Genomic DNA, 16,380 nt, shown 5'->3' on the forward strand with positions numbered 1-16,380 from the left:
CCATCTGTTGCTGCCTTTTTCCCTCTTTGAGGAAATATTTTTCTGGAGCTTAAGGCTGTATCAAATAGCCCATATTTTGAATGCAGGACAGACTGTGGGTCATAAGGTGTTAAAAGAAGATGCATGTTAACTATCCCCCTAAATCATCCAGTTCTTATTGGAGGATAGCCTTATTTATTGTTTGGGGTAGTCCTGAGACTATTTCCTCAGTGTTGCATGGGCAGTGGCAAGCAACTTGTTATAAATATCTAGTTCCTTGCTTGCTGTTTATTCTTGCAGCTTTTGACTGATGAGGATGATTCTGGGAAACTCTTGGGGCTCTGTCAAAGAATCTAGCGATGACTTTGTTCTTCATTTCGAAGGATTGGATTGCAGGGGTTGTGGGCAGAGAAAATAAAGTGCTTGTTGTTGTGTCATCATTGTTTCTAGTCTAGCTGAAACACTGTGGTTCAAAAATCACGGAAGGTACTCGGGGATGCATATTTTTTAATGGTATTGTACCTAGCCCGTGCTCTCTCAGCTTAGAATGTATAAGGCAAGAAACTGAACATCTTGCATTAGATCCAACTTGTTTGAGTTTCAAGACATATGGCAAGGTTCATCTGCTCACTCAATCCCCTGAGAAATGTCCATTGTATATGACAGGTTGTTTTCCTTTGCTTGGGAGCAGCTGCAAGTACATAAGCAGAGACTGTGGTCTAAAAGAGTAAATTGTTGTTGAATTACTAAATGAGGACTGAAAAGCTCGTGAATATCATGTTTTTCTCCTCCCTTAGAGTTTCCAAGATGTCTACTGCTGGGGGCTTATGGAGAGGTATATTTTTAAAACATATCTTCAGGTCAGAGGAAAGAAAGAGAGGCTTCTGGAAGAACCATCTGTGATTTTATAAACCCAGCCTTGGGTATCAAATGTAAAATGCTTAATATTGGTATCTTAGTCTGAAGCTTTAATTTGGCTTAAAACTATTTACCATGCTTGTAATTGGGTATGTTACTTTGACCTTTTTTTTTTTCCTACTTACAAAAAGCCCAAATTCAGCAAGTTACTGTGTGCTCTCTGCTGTATTTGAAATTAGTATTGCCTTTTATCTTTTTTTTTTTCCTTCCTATTTAAACATAACTGTGGAAATTATGTACTATTACATCCTTTTGATATATTGTGCTCTGCTGAGTAAGGACAATTCTTGTACATAAGTTACATGTTTTATTAGATGTTTTTCTTCTTTTATTAATCTGAATTTGGAGGTTCATACTACTTTGAGTCCTGCTTGACTTTGGTTTTGCTTACTTAAGTCATGCTAGACCAGCTTTTTCATAAGAGAAGCTTGCAAGCTGACTTTATCCAGTCACCCAAATCCAGCAGTGTTTTTGAGACCTGGCAGTGTGATTCAGAGGGTCCTCACTGGGCAGAGGAACATACTGATTTAGTGTATGTCAATGTGAATCACACTGAAGGAATCCAACCCCATAATGTACATAAACCAAGATATTTTTTCCATGTCAGTGCCTTCATCCTGCGTTCTTGTCCCACTCTCAGTTCTCTCTCATGCTTATCCAGAAATGTCTCCTGGCTCTTTGTGCAGTGCATCAACGTTTGCCTGTGCTCACAATGGGTTTTTTTGTTTTGTTTTGATTTGTTTTTTTTGTGATGGGTCATTTTTTTCTAGCTTAATTCCTTATTTCTCTGCTATCTGAATATTTAAAAAAAAAAAAATTCAAGAGTTTGATGTGGAGGGCAGAGAGATCATGCGATAACAGAGTTATTGATACCAGATCTGCAAGGTGAAGATTCATAGCAGTTTCCTATATATGAAAGACTAGGAGTTTTTCAGTTAGTCTAGCTGGTTCTGACCAGCTACTGACTGTGGCATCCACATTGGCACATACTTTTAGAGGAGGTATTTTTAAAAAAGAAGAAAGAGAGCAATTAATTACCTGATTATCAACAGACATTTTTCAACACTAAAACCACAGCCTTCCGTCCGCTCTGTTGATCAATGTCTTCATCCTTATTCAAATGTATGGCCCTTAGACAGAAGGAGGAACTGATGAAGATTTGCCCACTACAGGATTCAAGGGACATGAATACCGGACTGTTGCTGATGGAAATGTTCTTTAACTTCAGATGCATGGAATTCATTCACACCTTGGCTGAGAGTTGACCACTTTCAGGATAGTATTATTTCTGTGCATTTCTGGCTGCTCTCTGTTGTTTAGTGATTCATTCTACTAGACTTCCCTCCTAATGTGGAATTTATAGTTAGTCCATGAAGGAACATTGCATTGTAGACGCAGTGTTACTGTAGTGTCCGGAAGACAGGGCAGTGTGCAGATTAAACATCCCAACTGCGTCCACAAAGAAAGATCCAAAGCCTTTATTCATATCACAGTGAACTAGCAATTAGACATCCCTTCCATTTTTTGAAATGAGTTGTGATGTAGTGGTTAGAGGCCATCAAAACTGAGACATTTGAGCTTAACTCTTAACTGAGTGTGAGCTTAACTCTTCTAGAAAGTAACATGCGCTTTTTACAAAGGATCCAATAATTCCTGTGAGCATTTCTTTGGTCTTTTTAAGCCTGCTGTTTTAGAATATCACACTGTATACATTATTTAATAGCTGGAATGCACATTCACTTTCTATTTGTTAGACATGTTGACGTAGGAGTATTTGTTGCACAGCAATGTGTTGTAACCTCTTTTCGTGACAGCTGCTTTTTAAGATTTCTGAATGGGAGTGCTGGCTCCTGTATTTTCTAGATGAAAGTTGGTGCCTTTATTTATAGAATGGAAAGGGAAGAGGAAATGTTAAACTAATATTCAAGTCTTCCTTTGTGCTGAGTATACAGAGGATTTAGTTATGAATGTCTTTACAATTATTAATGTATTACTTCTTTTTTTAATCATTGGTATTGAATCAGAAATGTTTTCTTTCTTGCACACCAGAGATAGATAAGCTATGTTAGCCTACTAGGTCCTTTTTGCTTCCAATTTACATTAGCTGTTTGAGGGCTACACCCGTGGCAGTACTGCAGCAAGTGTCAGACACAGGTCTGACACCTCCAAGGAAAATTGTTTGTGGCAGGTTGCAGTCAGGAGCAATTCTATTTGAGTTAATGATGGATCCAACCACTGATCAAGCAGAGATGCCCAGAGCAGGATGCCCAGGACCAGCCAGTTGACTTTCAAAGATCAACAGGGAGGAATATAATGGAAAATAATGGTTCTAGGGGTTGTAGAACTGACTCCACGGTTGACGTGTATGTGAATTCTCATCAGTGTGGAGTTCTTTAAATATTTCACAGCATTTATGAAGTTCTGTACTGCAAAAAGAAAAATGGCAAGAAAATGAAACACCGTGCAGAGACATTTTTGGATCATTTTATGAAGATTTTCACCCTTGGATAAGCAGTTCTTATAAGATGATTTATCACACTGAATATTCTTCTTTCAGCCAAGGAGTATTGCAAAGTGATATTTCCATACGAAGCACAGAATGATGATGAACTCACAATCCGAGAAGGTGATGTCGTCACACTTATCAGTAAGGTAAAAGCAATATTTTTCTCCTATAAACAGGAATCCAGTTTTTAAAATAGACATAATTTGATAACTATAAAATCCATACTTGTACCATCTTGAAATAACGCTATTTTAGCAATGAAACATTAAATAGACTTCAGAAAGATCTGCACATTGCCCTTCTTGTGCTTTATAGCCTTATTTTGATAAGGTTAAGAACAGCAAATAGAAAACTATTGAGTTTACTAGTTTATATAATTTTACCTTGAATATAATAACAGATCTACATCAATTCTAAATTGGTTCTTACGACTAACATAAAATGCTAGAGAATAAAACAGAAGACTCACGAAAGCAGCAAAATTGAATGTCACTGTTAGCTTTGTATGTTGTCTTTATTGTAGGAATTGTGAATTAGAGTTTTTGGATTTGGTGGAGATAGTATGCCTAAATTAGTTTAATAAACACCTATTTAAAATATAGTCACCCTTAGCACCACAATGAAGCAGAAAACATGCAGTAGTGACAACTGAAATTAAATAATTTAAGATCTCAATTCTATAAATGATGGGTTTCATAAGGAATTGTTAGCAATTTTGCACCTGGGGAAAAAAAAAGCCTTGAGAAATACATCTGCGACAGTGTTCACTCTATACTAAGCTGTTTACAAACTCAGAGGAGATCATATTTGTCCTGAAGAATATATGTGTAACTAAGCAAAAATAGCGAGACATTTGTAGGAAAATAAATTGAGAATTTAAAAGAACTTGCCTGCATGAAATATCTGTTGGTGGCTACTTAAGCTTAAAAGCATCAACATCTTACTTACCAACATCATTGCAGTGACATTCACTTAGATGGAAAGGGTAGGCCTTCACACTGAGAAACTCTCATGTGTCTGCAGTGTGGATGTATGCCTATGTGCTTGCATTTCTCATCTGCTTTTTCCCCATCGCCATTTTTTTCACTCAAGTGTTTATTAGGATGACAAAAAACGTACAGCTGCCAAATGACTCTGGTCTAGCTGTCCTTAAATTCCAGCATTCTACGGGAGATTTTGTTTCTTAATAATGCAGCTAGAAATGCTGTGGTCAGTCTGAATATTGAATACCAGGATTCATTCCATGTGCAAACTGATATGATATTTTTAGTTATAAAAATGTCACCTCTCTTGTTTCACATAGATTAATTAAAATGAGTCAGTTTTGTGTGTAAAGCTGTTGTTTCTAATGCCTGATGTTTTATTATTTCCTTTTCTTTTTACTTTTTGTCATGCTTCCAATCAGTGTAGCCCTTGCCCTCAGTGAGTTTTAAGCTTATCTTGAAAGTTGTTTGGCTTTGCATGATTTAAAATGTTCTGATGTAATAATTTAACAGTGCCTCTGAGCTCAGCAATGGCTTTTATAAAGTTGTTCCTGTCCACTTTACACTTTATTGATCTGGCTGATTTAATTCCCAGGGATGGCTGGTCTGCAGGTGGAGCAGTGTTCTTCACTGCATGCAGATAAAGCGACAGTTGCTTTACTGCATTTTCAATGGAAGATTTCATTCGCTTACTTTTTCCCTTTCTCTTCTCACTACCTCTGTCCCATTAGTGGAAATTTGTTAGTCTTTTATAGTAAGATAGTATAGATCATTTGACTGAGTTGATGAGTACATTTTTAAATATATCCTCCTGTCCTTTTACTCTATAAATCTGATTGTTTCAAGCCACTGCAGTTATTTTTCTTCCCTCTTTTCTGTGATATGTCACATGTCCATGAACAGTTACATAAAATCATGCCTCTAGAGAGTGGGGGGATCTCAATGCAAGAAGGCTTGTGTTTCTCCTTGGGTACTTTTTTATGCTTTGTCTGAATTAATCTGAGATATCAAGGATGCAGTGTTTAACAAGCAGACACTTTGCAGACTCTTTTGTGGTTTGCAGACCTTGTTGGGTTTTTTTTGTTTTTGTTTTTGTTTTTGTTTTCCCCATCTATTTTTAATACATAATTAAAAAAAAAGAAACCAACAGGATTTGGAATTGAGGCCTTTGCCATGCAGTTGTGAAAACAATGGGGTCTCCTCTGTGCTCTTACCATTGAAAGCAGTAATTTTATTTTAGTCCAGAGCTTCTCAAGCAGGTGTCACAACATTTTTATTTCAGTCATCAGCAATAAACACAACCTCACCTTTCTGTCCAGAAGTGGCTTCTGCCAGAGAGCTGCCTCTTACCCAGAGCTCAGAGCCTCGTGCCTTGAGCATCTTTTCCATGACCAGAGTTAGAGATCCACACTGATCAAGAGGAACTAAACAGAAGTGTATGGAGCACTTCAGAAACTATTACCATGGTTTTACATTGCCATCAGACGACAGAGTTTCTCTTGATCTAATTGCAAGAAAGAAATTTGCACTGTTTGCTTCGTATGATAGACAACATTAGACAAAGTTTATTCTTTCCAATTACTTAGACTCACAGAGAGAAGATTGTTAATTTTAAAGAAATCGATGGGAGCAGTACTTCCTAAAACCCCAGATGCATTTTCATTTTGGTGAGATCACTAAAACCAGAAAGTGGTAAATCCTTCTTAGTATAAAAAGTACTTCACAAAGCTAGTATGTCAGATAGAGAGGAGTGTTGAAGGTTCACAATTTTAACTTGCATTGAATTTACATTTACGTGAAAATGAAAACATTGGTGAGAACTTGTGAAAGTAGCAGAAGTAATAGGAAATGAATTGCAACAGAATGGGAAATCCTGTGAAAATTCACAAAATGCATTGCAAGCCTCATAAAAGCAGGAACATCAGATAGCACTGAATATGTATGAAGAGTAAGAGCAGTGATTTAATTGAGCTAAGTGGTATGGTATGAGGAGAGCCTGTGTGCTTGTGCGTACACACATGAGCATCTGTATGTAAGGAAGCTGTGTTAGTCCACAGTTCATCTTAAAAAAAATATTTTATACAGAGAATTACAGAAGAATGGTACCAGTAAATGCAGAATTGAATATTGTTATTTTAAGAGCCCACCCTGTGGATGAAATTTCAGCTAAATTAATTATAAAAATCACTTTTCTAGATCTGCAGTATAAAGAAGAGACTGCTTTTTTTTTTTATCCAGGTGTTTGCAGGATCTATATTAAGATCTCACTGTTTTGATGGATGTTGAGAAGTTGAATTAAAAACTGATAAGATCTGTAAAGGTCTCTGCATTAGGAAAATTTTAATTATTTTGTGAAATAGCCAGTAAATATTTTGAACCGATTTACTGAATCTCAAGTGACTTCCCTTGTCACTTCAAGAATGTGCTGATAAGTTTTATTTAAAACTGTGAGTGAGTCAGAACTCTGATCATTTACTGGTCAAAAGGTAGTACATTTGGGGATGCACAGAGGCAAGAATGTCATTACACCTGACTGATAGCCAGAAGCAATTACAAATCAATCAACATATTGAGTCATTTTTCAATGAATTGAATAGGACTAAATAATACAAAAAATTCTGATGGGATAGAGTGCAAACATATGGTAGTAATTGTTGTTTCCTCGTATGTGAAAATTTGCCTAGAGATCAGAAGAGCAAAAGGAGAAACTAATGTCTTCACATAAATGTATCTGAAGTATATACAGAAAAGGGTTTTTTGTGTTCCTTTTTGACAGTAAATGCCTTTGTATGTGTTTAAGATATGTTTATTGATTAATTATTAGAAGTGAGGGTAGACAAGCAATAATCTTTAGTTCCTTAGTGCAAAGTATTTAAAAAGTGGAGGTCAGAAAATACTGTTCAGAATTCTAGCGGAAGGCAGAAACTTTATCTTGATGGCAAGAGAATGGTATAGACTTGGGACCTTTGCTTTGCAGCAAGGGAGTCTAAGAAGAATGTACCTTTTGAAGAAGGAAAGCAAAAAGCAAATTCCAGTAATTTAAGGTGATTGTTGCACAGTTTGATGATACTTTCATAAGCTGATGAGGCATGAATGGTAAGAGGGCTTGAGATTGACACTATAGAATATTCTTTGTAATCTCAAATGTTTGTAATGTTTAGGCAGCATTTGGATAGGTATGAGAACACAGATAGTGACTGTGCTGTGCATCTGAAAGATGGTGGCAAATGGGTGTTCTGTGATACTCGAGTATTGATTTTTGAGGTTGTATTTGTAATAAACAGTTACTTTTAAGCAACAGAAATTTTTCATGACTTTTTCTGCGGTCATCTTATAAGTCTTTTAGGATTTTTCATTCTAACACATTTTAGATGTAGCCCCTGTAGGCTGTTTTCCAGTCCTAACAGAGACTTTTTATGGACTGTAGATTTCTTAGAAGCTCTAATAAATTCTGAAAAAAATAAATGTTATCTGAATGGCATATAGAAAATGACCTATGTGAGAAATTGGTAGTAATAGCTAAATAATTTTGAAGCAAAAACATTAAGTACACACTGGCAGCTCAGCATTCTTTTGAAGACAGTTTTATTTGCAAGACTGTGAAAGTTTGCATTCCACTTAGTCAATTTACCTGAGCTCTAGGCAGTAAAGACTACTTTGTTCCCAGGAATGAAAATAGTCTGGATAAATAAAATAAACTATTTCAAAGATCATTGTGAGATTGAAAGCTAACAACAATAGAAGGGTATCCTCACCTGAATCATTATTATCAGCACTGGAGTAAGTGGAGGACCATAGGAATGGCAGTTTTGCTAATTCTGAATTTACATGATGTTGAAATTAATAATGTCAGTGTATCAATAGGAATAATAATCTTGTGCCTTGCTCTGCATAGCCAACCTGGCTGTCTCTTCCTCTTCACCTACTTGGACTACAAAGCTTTTCTTCTCCCACTGCAGACTGACAGCTGAATACTGGGCATTTGTGGTAGGTGCATGTTGCCCTTGAGTGATGGATGAAGTTGAGGCCTTTCTCATTTTGCAAAATGACATCTGTGAGGAGGCGAGTTTCATGGGGGTCCAGGCTTCCGTGGATCATCAAAATGGTCTGGAGGATTGATGAGGTGAAAGAGAGCAGCAATGACTTACAGCCTTCCAAAATCTTTCTGATTATTTTCAAATACTACTGAGAAAGTCGGTGTGTTGGGGTCGCGGAAGACTGATTGGAGTAATGCCCGTCATCAGGGACTTACATGGCAAATCTTCTGATCTACATATTTAATGCCAATCCAATTTGTAGTGCTTAGTGTTGTGTTGAGGAAAAAAGAGTCAGAAACCTATCTGAAAAGGAGAGTAATGGCAGCCAGTTTTTTGCGAAGATAGCATTTGCATTTGGAGATGGTTATATTTTGCTTTATTGAGAGATCTGCGAGTGTGATGGTTCAAAATGCTGCACATCTGGTGAGTCCCAGACACTAGCCAGATACAATCAAGTGTTAAAACAAACAAGTACATACAGACAAGTAGAAAAGTATAAGGAGACAATGAAATTAAGTTCATTCCTTCCAGTCTCATTTTCACTGTTACAGTGGCTATTTTGTGCGTTTGTCCATGTTAGAGCATGGAGTCTCCTCTTTAGCAGAGAACTTAACATTTTCCAATTCTTAGTGCAGTTAGTCTTCAGGCATTAATTTCACCCTCACTGTATTTATGGACAGTTTCCCAAGCATGTCTCTTTTGCCAAAAAAATTCTCCCAGTTTTGTCTCTTACAACATCTTTAAATGCATCCTTGTCCAGGAGGTAATTGTCCACAGCACTTTCTTCAGCTGAGAGATTGCCAAGGATAACTCGGCTGGGTAAGGCTGTGAGGGAAAACAGCTGCTCTGACGGATGCAGCAGGCTCCTGGAGGGATGAAATTAGTAAGTGCTATTTACAAGAGTCTTGCCAGTTCAGTGAGGCCATAAGCAGGGGAAGGAGCAGGAACCGGACAGTGTGCTAGAGGAGAGTGATAGTTGATACTTAATTCAACATTTTGCTATATTGCGATGTCTCTGGGGTAGAAACCTGCCTGTTTCCTGGGTATGTGTTGATTTATTTTTTGTTTTTCTTCATTGCCAAAATTTTCTCTATGCTTTTAATTGCAAACAGCACACATAGTTGACGACGTTTAATTATAGAAATATATGTCCAAATTAGAAGACTTGTAGTTTTTGGTTTTTTTTTTTTAATGTGAGCAAATATATAGCAACAATTATTTTTCCATATTAAGATGAAATTTTCAATATTTCAAAATTTTCAATATTTCAAAAAAAAGTGATAAGATTTAAAGATTTATCCGAAAAGACAGAATATATCAAAGCTGAAAATATGCAGTTGCTTACAGTTGTACCTTTCTGAAGGAAGGAAGGAGTCCGTTCTACCTCAGAATAGTCACTTAGATAATCTTATTTGTCCTTGATTTGCAGATAAAATCTTCCATCTCATTTTCAGAAATTAGTTTTCTGATATAGCAATACAAAAGGTCTCAGGTTACACACAGAAAAATATATGAACTGGTTTAATAAAACTCATAAAAATGGCTTTCTAGCAGAGCAGCACAGTGAATTTTTGTTGGCACTAAATATCTGATCACACAGATACCCTCAGTTCAGGCTTTAGTACAAGATATTTTGAGCTTTTCTAACTTTTGTAACAATCCTGCATACAGAAACCAAAAGGAATAAGGTAAATGAACATCAAATGAAGTCCAGCTTTAAGAAAGCTTTTATGATTGTATGTCTTTGAAGGATAGCGTGTGAGCAATAAAAATATATAAAACCACTTACTACTTGCTTTCAGAAATAAGTATTTCCCTCAGAGAGAACAAGATGCCCTTTTTATCTCTCTTGAGATAACAATTGTTCAAAATGTCTTCCATCAGACTTAATGGCCATACTTAATGTGCTTTCTGTTCCTTGCCCTCTGTGCTCAGTGCTCAGCACTGCTTTCCCCACTAGACATCCCAGCCACTCAGCTGATTGAGAAATCTGCTTGTACCAAAGCTGCTGATTTCTCATAAGAAACTATTTTGTAAAGTGTGCATGCTGAGGGTGAGACTTAGCATGATGAATGGTAGGCTGCTGCTGGGAGGGGTGGGTCTGTTCCATCCCTCTGGCTTTGCATCTGGCTGGTCACCAGACACACAGAAGTGTATGAGTTGGCATCAGTTTTATGGTAAGTGGGATTGCTGCCTTTTGAGACAGGCTTAACACTTGCATGAAACTTTTTTCTCATACCTGAAACTTTTCCCTGAAGATTTTAGTTTAATGTGAATAAGAAGGTCTGGAATTTTTGCTAGGCTTCACGTTATGATGTCATGAAAGATGGTAGCTGGACTAGGTCCCGCAGAATAAGACCATTCTGACACACTGCTTATGTGTGTGGTAAGTTGGGGGTGGTACTTGTGTCATCATGTGAAAATATGAATGTTTCCTCCTGTGAGTTATATAAAATTTGTAGGGATGATGATGATTGAATAAATATGTTCATTGCTATAATAATTTGATACACTTTGTGAGTTATAGGGAAAACAGACTGTGAGTAATTGTTCTTTTCTTGCCTTGCAAGAACCATGTCCTTGACCAAGACTTTCAAATGCTTATAAGTTAATTTTTAACTCTTTTTTTTATATCTAGCGGCTTGTTTTTGTTGCAGTGCTTAAAAATGTAGTATTGAGTGAGGTCAGTGTAGAAAAAGCTGAACATGAGCCAGCAGTGTGCCTGAGTGGCCAAGAAAGCCAATGGCATCCTGGCTTATGTCAGAAATAGTGTTGCCAGCAGGAGCAGGGAAGTGATTATCCCTCTGTATTCAGCCTTTGTGAGGCTGCACCTCAAATACTTTGTTGAGTTTTGCACCACTCACTAAAAGAAAGACATGGAGGCCCTGGAAGTGTGTCCAGAAAGGGCAGTGAAGCTGTGAGGGGTCTGGAGCACAAGTCTTACGGGAGGCGGCTCTGGGAACTGGGATTTTTCAGTCTGCAGAAGAGGAGGCTCAGGGGAGACATTATTGCACTCTTCAACTGCCTGAAGAGAGGTTGTGGTGAGATGGGGGTTGGCCTCTTCTCCCAGATAACAGCGATAGAATGAGAGAGAATGGCCTCAAATTGCACCAGGGAATGATTGAAGTTGGATGTTAGGAAATACTTCTCTGAGAGAGCAGTGAGGCAGTGGCACAGATTGACCAGGAAGGTGGTGGAGTCACTGACCCTGGAGTTGTTCAAGGAACGTTTAGATGTTGCACTGAGGGATGTGGTTTTGTGAGAATTATTGGTGATGGGTGGATGGTTGGACTGGGTAATCTTGGAGGTCTTTTCCAACCTTGGTGATTCTATGATTCTATGATTTAGAAACATAATTAAAACACTGTTTTTTGAGAGGAATATGGAAGTAAACTATCAAGCCAGTGATTTTTTTCTAGGGAGAGGAGCAGCCAGCACTTAAAAGTTCTTCTTGTTTATATTTTTTTCTTTAAATATGCACTCAAGTTTGTTCTTCCTGTCTTCGTTATCACCAATTGTGGTGGTACAGTTGTGTTTTCAAAGGAAGGGGTTGTATTATTCCTAAGAACAAGTTCATGCCAAGCTATGTAGGTGAAGTGACAGGTTCCCCTGTGCGTGTAGTGCTTCAAGATTTACATAGTCTAAAAAGAGTTAGGGTACTTTTGTAAGCACTTTTTATATTAGCTTGGCTGTACTAAAAGATAACATATTTTAAGATAAAAAGAGTGAAATTTTTTTTCTGCTCCGTGCATATAAAAGATATTACTGAAATGCCAAGCATCTGGAAAACTGTGATTATTGCTTACAATGCAGACGTTAAACTCACTGCTTAGATTCATCCTTTCTTTCATTCTGTGAATTGAGTTTGCCTGCTGACTTTTATCTTCAGTCCAGCCTTGCCAGGGCAAAGAAAGCCATTTAAAGGGAAATATGTGCATATAATGCCAAGTGATGATTATTGTAATAAGGACCCCAGCCCTAAGATGTCAGTTATGTAAGTAATAATGGCGTTAAACTAATTATTCAAATGATTTGTTCTTTGTTTCTGTAATCCTTCTAAATGCAAAAAAAAATCACACAACATATTTTGGCTCATCGGAGGCATACATTGTGTCTGTTACCAGCACCACCTTTCGTGTTTGTTTTGGCTAATATAGTTTTATTTTGTCTACTGCAGTGCTAGAGTTTTATGACTTGGCTCTTATTTATTTCTCCATGATGTTCTGCTGACTGAACAAGTGAAGTGAATCCCTAGAAGAGATTGTTTTGTTCAATAAGCAGCGTCATTTTTTCTGTTTGCACAAATATTTCGTCAAAGCAGTTCAGCTTCATTACTGATTAAACTATTTACTTGCGGAGTTGAAAGTCGAAAGATTAGATATGGCTTAAAATTAATTTCACAGCCAAAATGTATCTGGTCAGTTACACCCTCTGCTCTGAGGCCCTGTGTATGTTAGGTCATTCAGCCGATTTCTTTCTTGCAGGACCCAAGAACTTGGGCCAGTTCTTGGACAGGATATCTCTCCTGAAGAACTGTTTTCTTGTTATGCTTTCCAGTAAAAACCACTAACTGGAAAGACAGTGTAACCATGGCTGAAATAATGTCTAACTTCTGACAGTCTCTCTTTTACTTCCATACAATGTTGACACCATACATTTTCAGTAGAGCCTTAGAGCTTATAGATAAAGGAGGAAAAAAAAAAACCTATTTGAGTTCTTAAGCATTAAAAGATACAATTGAATGTTTCACACTTACATTTCCCTACTGCTTGGGCATTAGAGCTGGCATGAGCTAGGAAAGATTAGCGTAGGATTTGAGTCTTCCAGGGCACAGGCTGAGCAGAATAAATTGCTCTGGGTTATGGACCAAAAAGGGTCAGACTGGGATACTTCTTCTCATACTTTTCTTCTGATATTTCCTAATTTATGGATATTTGGGTGAGAGAGCACGTAAAAGGGAAACGAATCCTCTCCAGGACTGCCTCAGAAGATTAATTTGCTGTCTTATTCATCTAATGATCTTGGATTAGGTAGTTGTTGAGAGATTCATTCTGCCGTATAGCAAAATTTTAAAACAATATTTCTGTTTAGGAGTACTTAGTTACTAACCAGATGCTTTAAATCACAGTCATGGTCTTCAAAACTATTTAACAAATTGTTATGCAGGACCATACGGACTCATTCCCAGTAACTGAGCCTAGTAACAGAGTTGGATCATGGAGAATACCACCTTAGGGTACAGCACAAGGTGGATGTAAGATAAGACTCTGGATAAATCTTTCCTTCACTCGCAGATATTTTACCAAGTTTTATGAAGACTCTAAAATCAGTTATTTTTTGACTTGTCAGAATAAAGTTGGATTTTGAGAGTAACATAGCTTCATTTCAGCATCATAACTGTACAGTGAAATGTAAGAAATTTTAAAGAACCATTCTTAAATGTAATTAAACTGCTTTTTTCCCTAGCTTCAGCATGACTTTGTTTCCTTCTCCTGGTGACAAATTATGTTAACATGAATCTGATGCAGTGTTAGGTCAACTTTTGATTTGCTGGTTTCAAAGCTGCTGGTCTTTCACACTTGTTTTCAGTGAAAACTTTCGATATACTTAATTCTAGGCAGTTACTCATTAAAGGGTTAAAAAAAAACCACAGGGAATGTCCCTGCACGTTATTGTTTTTGCCCAGTGATGTCAAACGTCAGCTTTAAAGCTGACAGAGCCCTTTCTGTGGCCTTCTGCAGGCCTGTGAGAGCTGGGACCTTTTGGTCCCCAGAGGCAGGCAGCAGCGCTGTGCTGCTGGTGCTGTGCGTGGGCGCGGGGAATGGCAGCCAGCTTGGCTCTGAGATTTGACTTTCTGTGAAGCCTTCAGTCCTCAAATTCAGAAGCTTTTGTACATAATATATGTGTCTTTGTACATACCTAGCATCTTGTAAGTGTTGTAGATGTACTTGATCACCTTAAACTCAAAGGTGTATTGTTTTTCTTTACGTTATGAATTTGGCTATCAATTGTGGGAAAGGCTGCTGGAGAGATGCTTACAGCAAAGCTTGTAATAGCATAATGTGTGGCTGCCAGCACAGCAGAGCTGACACATGAGAGCTCTCAGTACAAGTTTAAGATGTATTCATGGCTTTCTGAATAATGGGATTTTACAAGCTCAACATTCTTCTTGATGAGATCCAACTATATAAAGGCAGAAGGAAAACAGGCATTGACGAATACAATTCTCAACTAGTGGGATATTTTTTTCTTTTCCTTTTTTTTTCTTTCTTTTTTTTTCTTTCTTTTTTTTTTTTTTAATGCAAGGAACTGTGTATTCTGGTGAAGATGCCTGTAAAGCTCTCGTATCCTACCATGAAAATTTTGCTTTTTAAACTATGCACTTTGTGTTGTCTCTCACTCAATTTTCTGGATAGTCTTTACTTTTTGTTTTTTAATCTTAGCTTGCCAATTATATATTTTAAGCCTAAGAATCTATGAAAAAGTAATTATTGGGTTATTTTTTTGGATGTCTGTAGCTTATGACTATGAGTGCAGGTACACGTAGTTGCATGAGCAGAAAACTTGCTGTCTGAGCATTCCTGGAGTGCCCATACCTTGGAGCTTTGCAGCCATCCTTTCTGAGGACCCGCTTTGTTTGTACTTGGAAATATTTTCTATCCTGACAAGATTGATGAAATCACAAGTTTCTGTATCAAAACCTTTTGATCAGATAAGCTGAAATATTGAGCAGTTGTGAATTGATGTTTAAATGATAGCTTCATGTTTTAGCAGCACTACAAAGCAGCAGCTTGTTCAGCAGGCCAGCTGTGCAATGCTTTGCTCCCTCAGAAAAAAAAAAAAAGAATGTCATGCTAAGGGTTGAAGATACCCTTTTTTAGATTTATTTCCTTATGTGTTTACACAGCTATAGCTATAGGTTTACATAGGGGGAGAAAAGAAATACATGAATTGTTACTTTGTTTTGCGACCTTGGGGAATAAGGAAGACCTCTCATTTATTTTTGCAAACAAAAGCTTTTTCCTTGGCTGAGCCCAGTAGAAAAACTGGGGAGGGGAGAGATAAACTCAGGGCTGTGGCACTCCCTGAAATCTTGATGTTTCAAAGGTGGTGAGCAATGAGGGAGATGGCCTTTTGAAGACATGGAGAATGAGGCAGGAATCATCTTTGCATCCTCAAATAAGTGGAAAACATGGCTGAAGCAGTGGAAGTGGACTGCCTGGAAGTACAGGAGTTCATTTCTCACAAACCTTCAGTACATCCCAGTGTTCTACTTTGTGGAGAGACTGAATAGGTTTTGTGGGCAGCCCCTTTCAGACTTGCTCAGGTTCTTATTTTGGTACAGCTACAGGGGGTGCTCAGCTATAAGCACGCTCTCCATGAGTGTCTGGCAGCTGGTGACATCAGAAAGAGCAACATTGGAAGCATTTGCAGCCAGCTTCAGCAGAGATCTACATGCAAGTCCAGTGTCCTGAGCGCAGGCAAGATCTTAGGAATGGACACAGGACACTGTAACTCTCCTTTGAGTGGCTAGAAGTGGAGGAAAAGAAAAGTCAATCGTAGTACGTGGAAGAAAAAACAGTTCTAGTCTCTGACACGGGAAGTACAATGTGTTGTTGCGTTCCTTTGGACACTCTAATAGTTTTATGTCCTTCTTATATTGTGAGAGAGGCTTGCGACCTAGTAGGCATGAAGCCACATCTTTCAATTTTGAAGTTCTGACCACAGTCTCAACTAGGAAATTGAAGATCACATGAGTAGAGGACTGCCAGCTCTGTCTCACCAACCCTGTTTGTCATCTTTTTGAACACCAAAGAGAAATGGTGATAGTAATTGACTGAAAGAAAATTTGCATCCTTGTTCTGCTACCACTGATACTCTTCAAATGAGCAGGTAATCAGGGACAGCCTCTTGTTGGTTGTGTGTATCCAGATACAGCTGCTCCTGTGTAGCAATA

At 37.8% G+C, this 16,380-nt stretch overlaps 1 protein-coding gene across 5 annotated transcripts in view; it reads left to right on the forward strand.

Moving 5' to 3' along the window:
- Positions 1-16,380, forward strand: part of SH3KBP1 (SH3 domain containing kinase binding protein 1) — a 220,043-nt gene that overhangs the window by 164,559 nt on the left and 39,104 nt on the right. For all 5 annotated transcript variants that reach the window (XM_048932215.1, XM_048932205.1, XM_048932195.1 and 2 more), the window contains one exon: positions 3,455-3,549. In XM_048932215.1, the coding sequence (XP_048788172.1) occupies positions 3,455-3,549 (95 nt within the window). The remainder of the gene's footprint in view (positions 1-3,454; positions 3,550-16,380) is intronic.

This window comes from Lagopus muta, chromosome 1 (assembly GCF_023343835.1).
Source record: "Lagopus muta isolate bLagMut1 chromosome 1, bLagMut1 primary, whole genome shotgun sequence".
In the NCBI taxonomy this organism is placed as follows: domain Eukaryota; kingdom Metazoa; phylum Chordata; class Aves; order Galliformes; family Phasianidae; genus Lagopus; species Lagopus muta.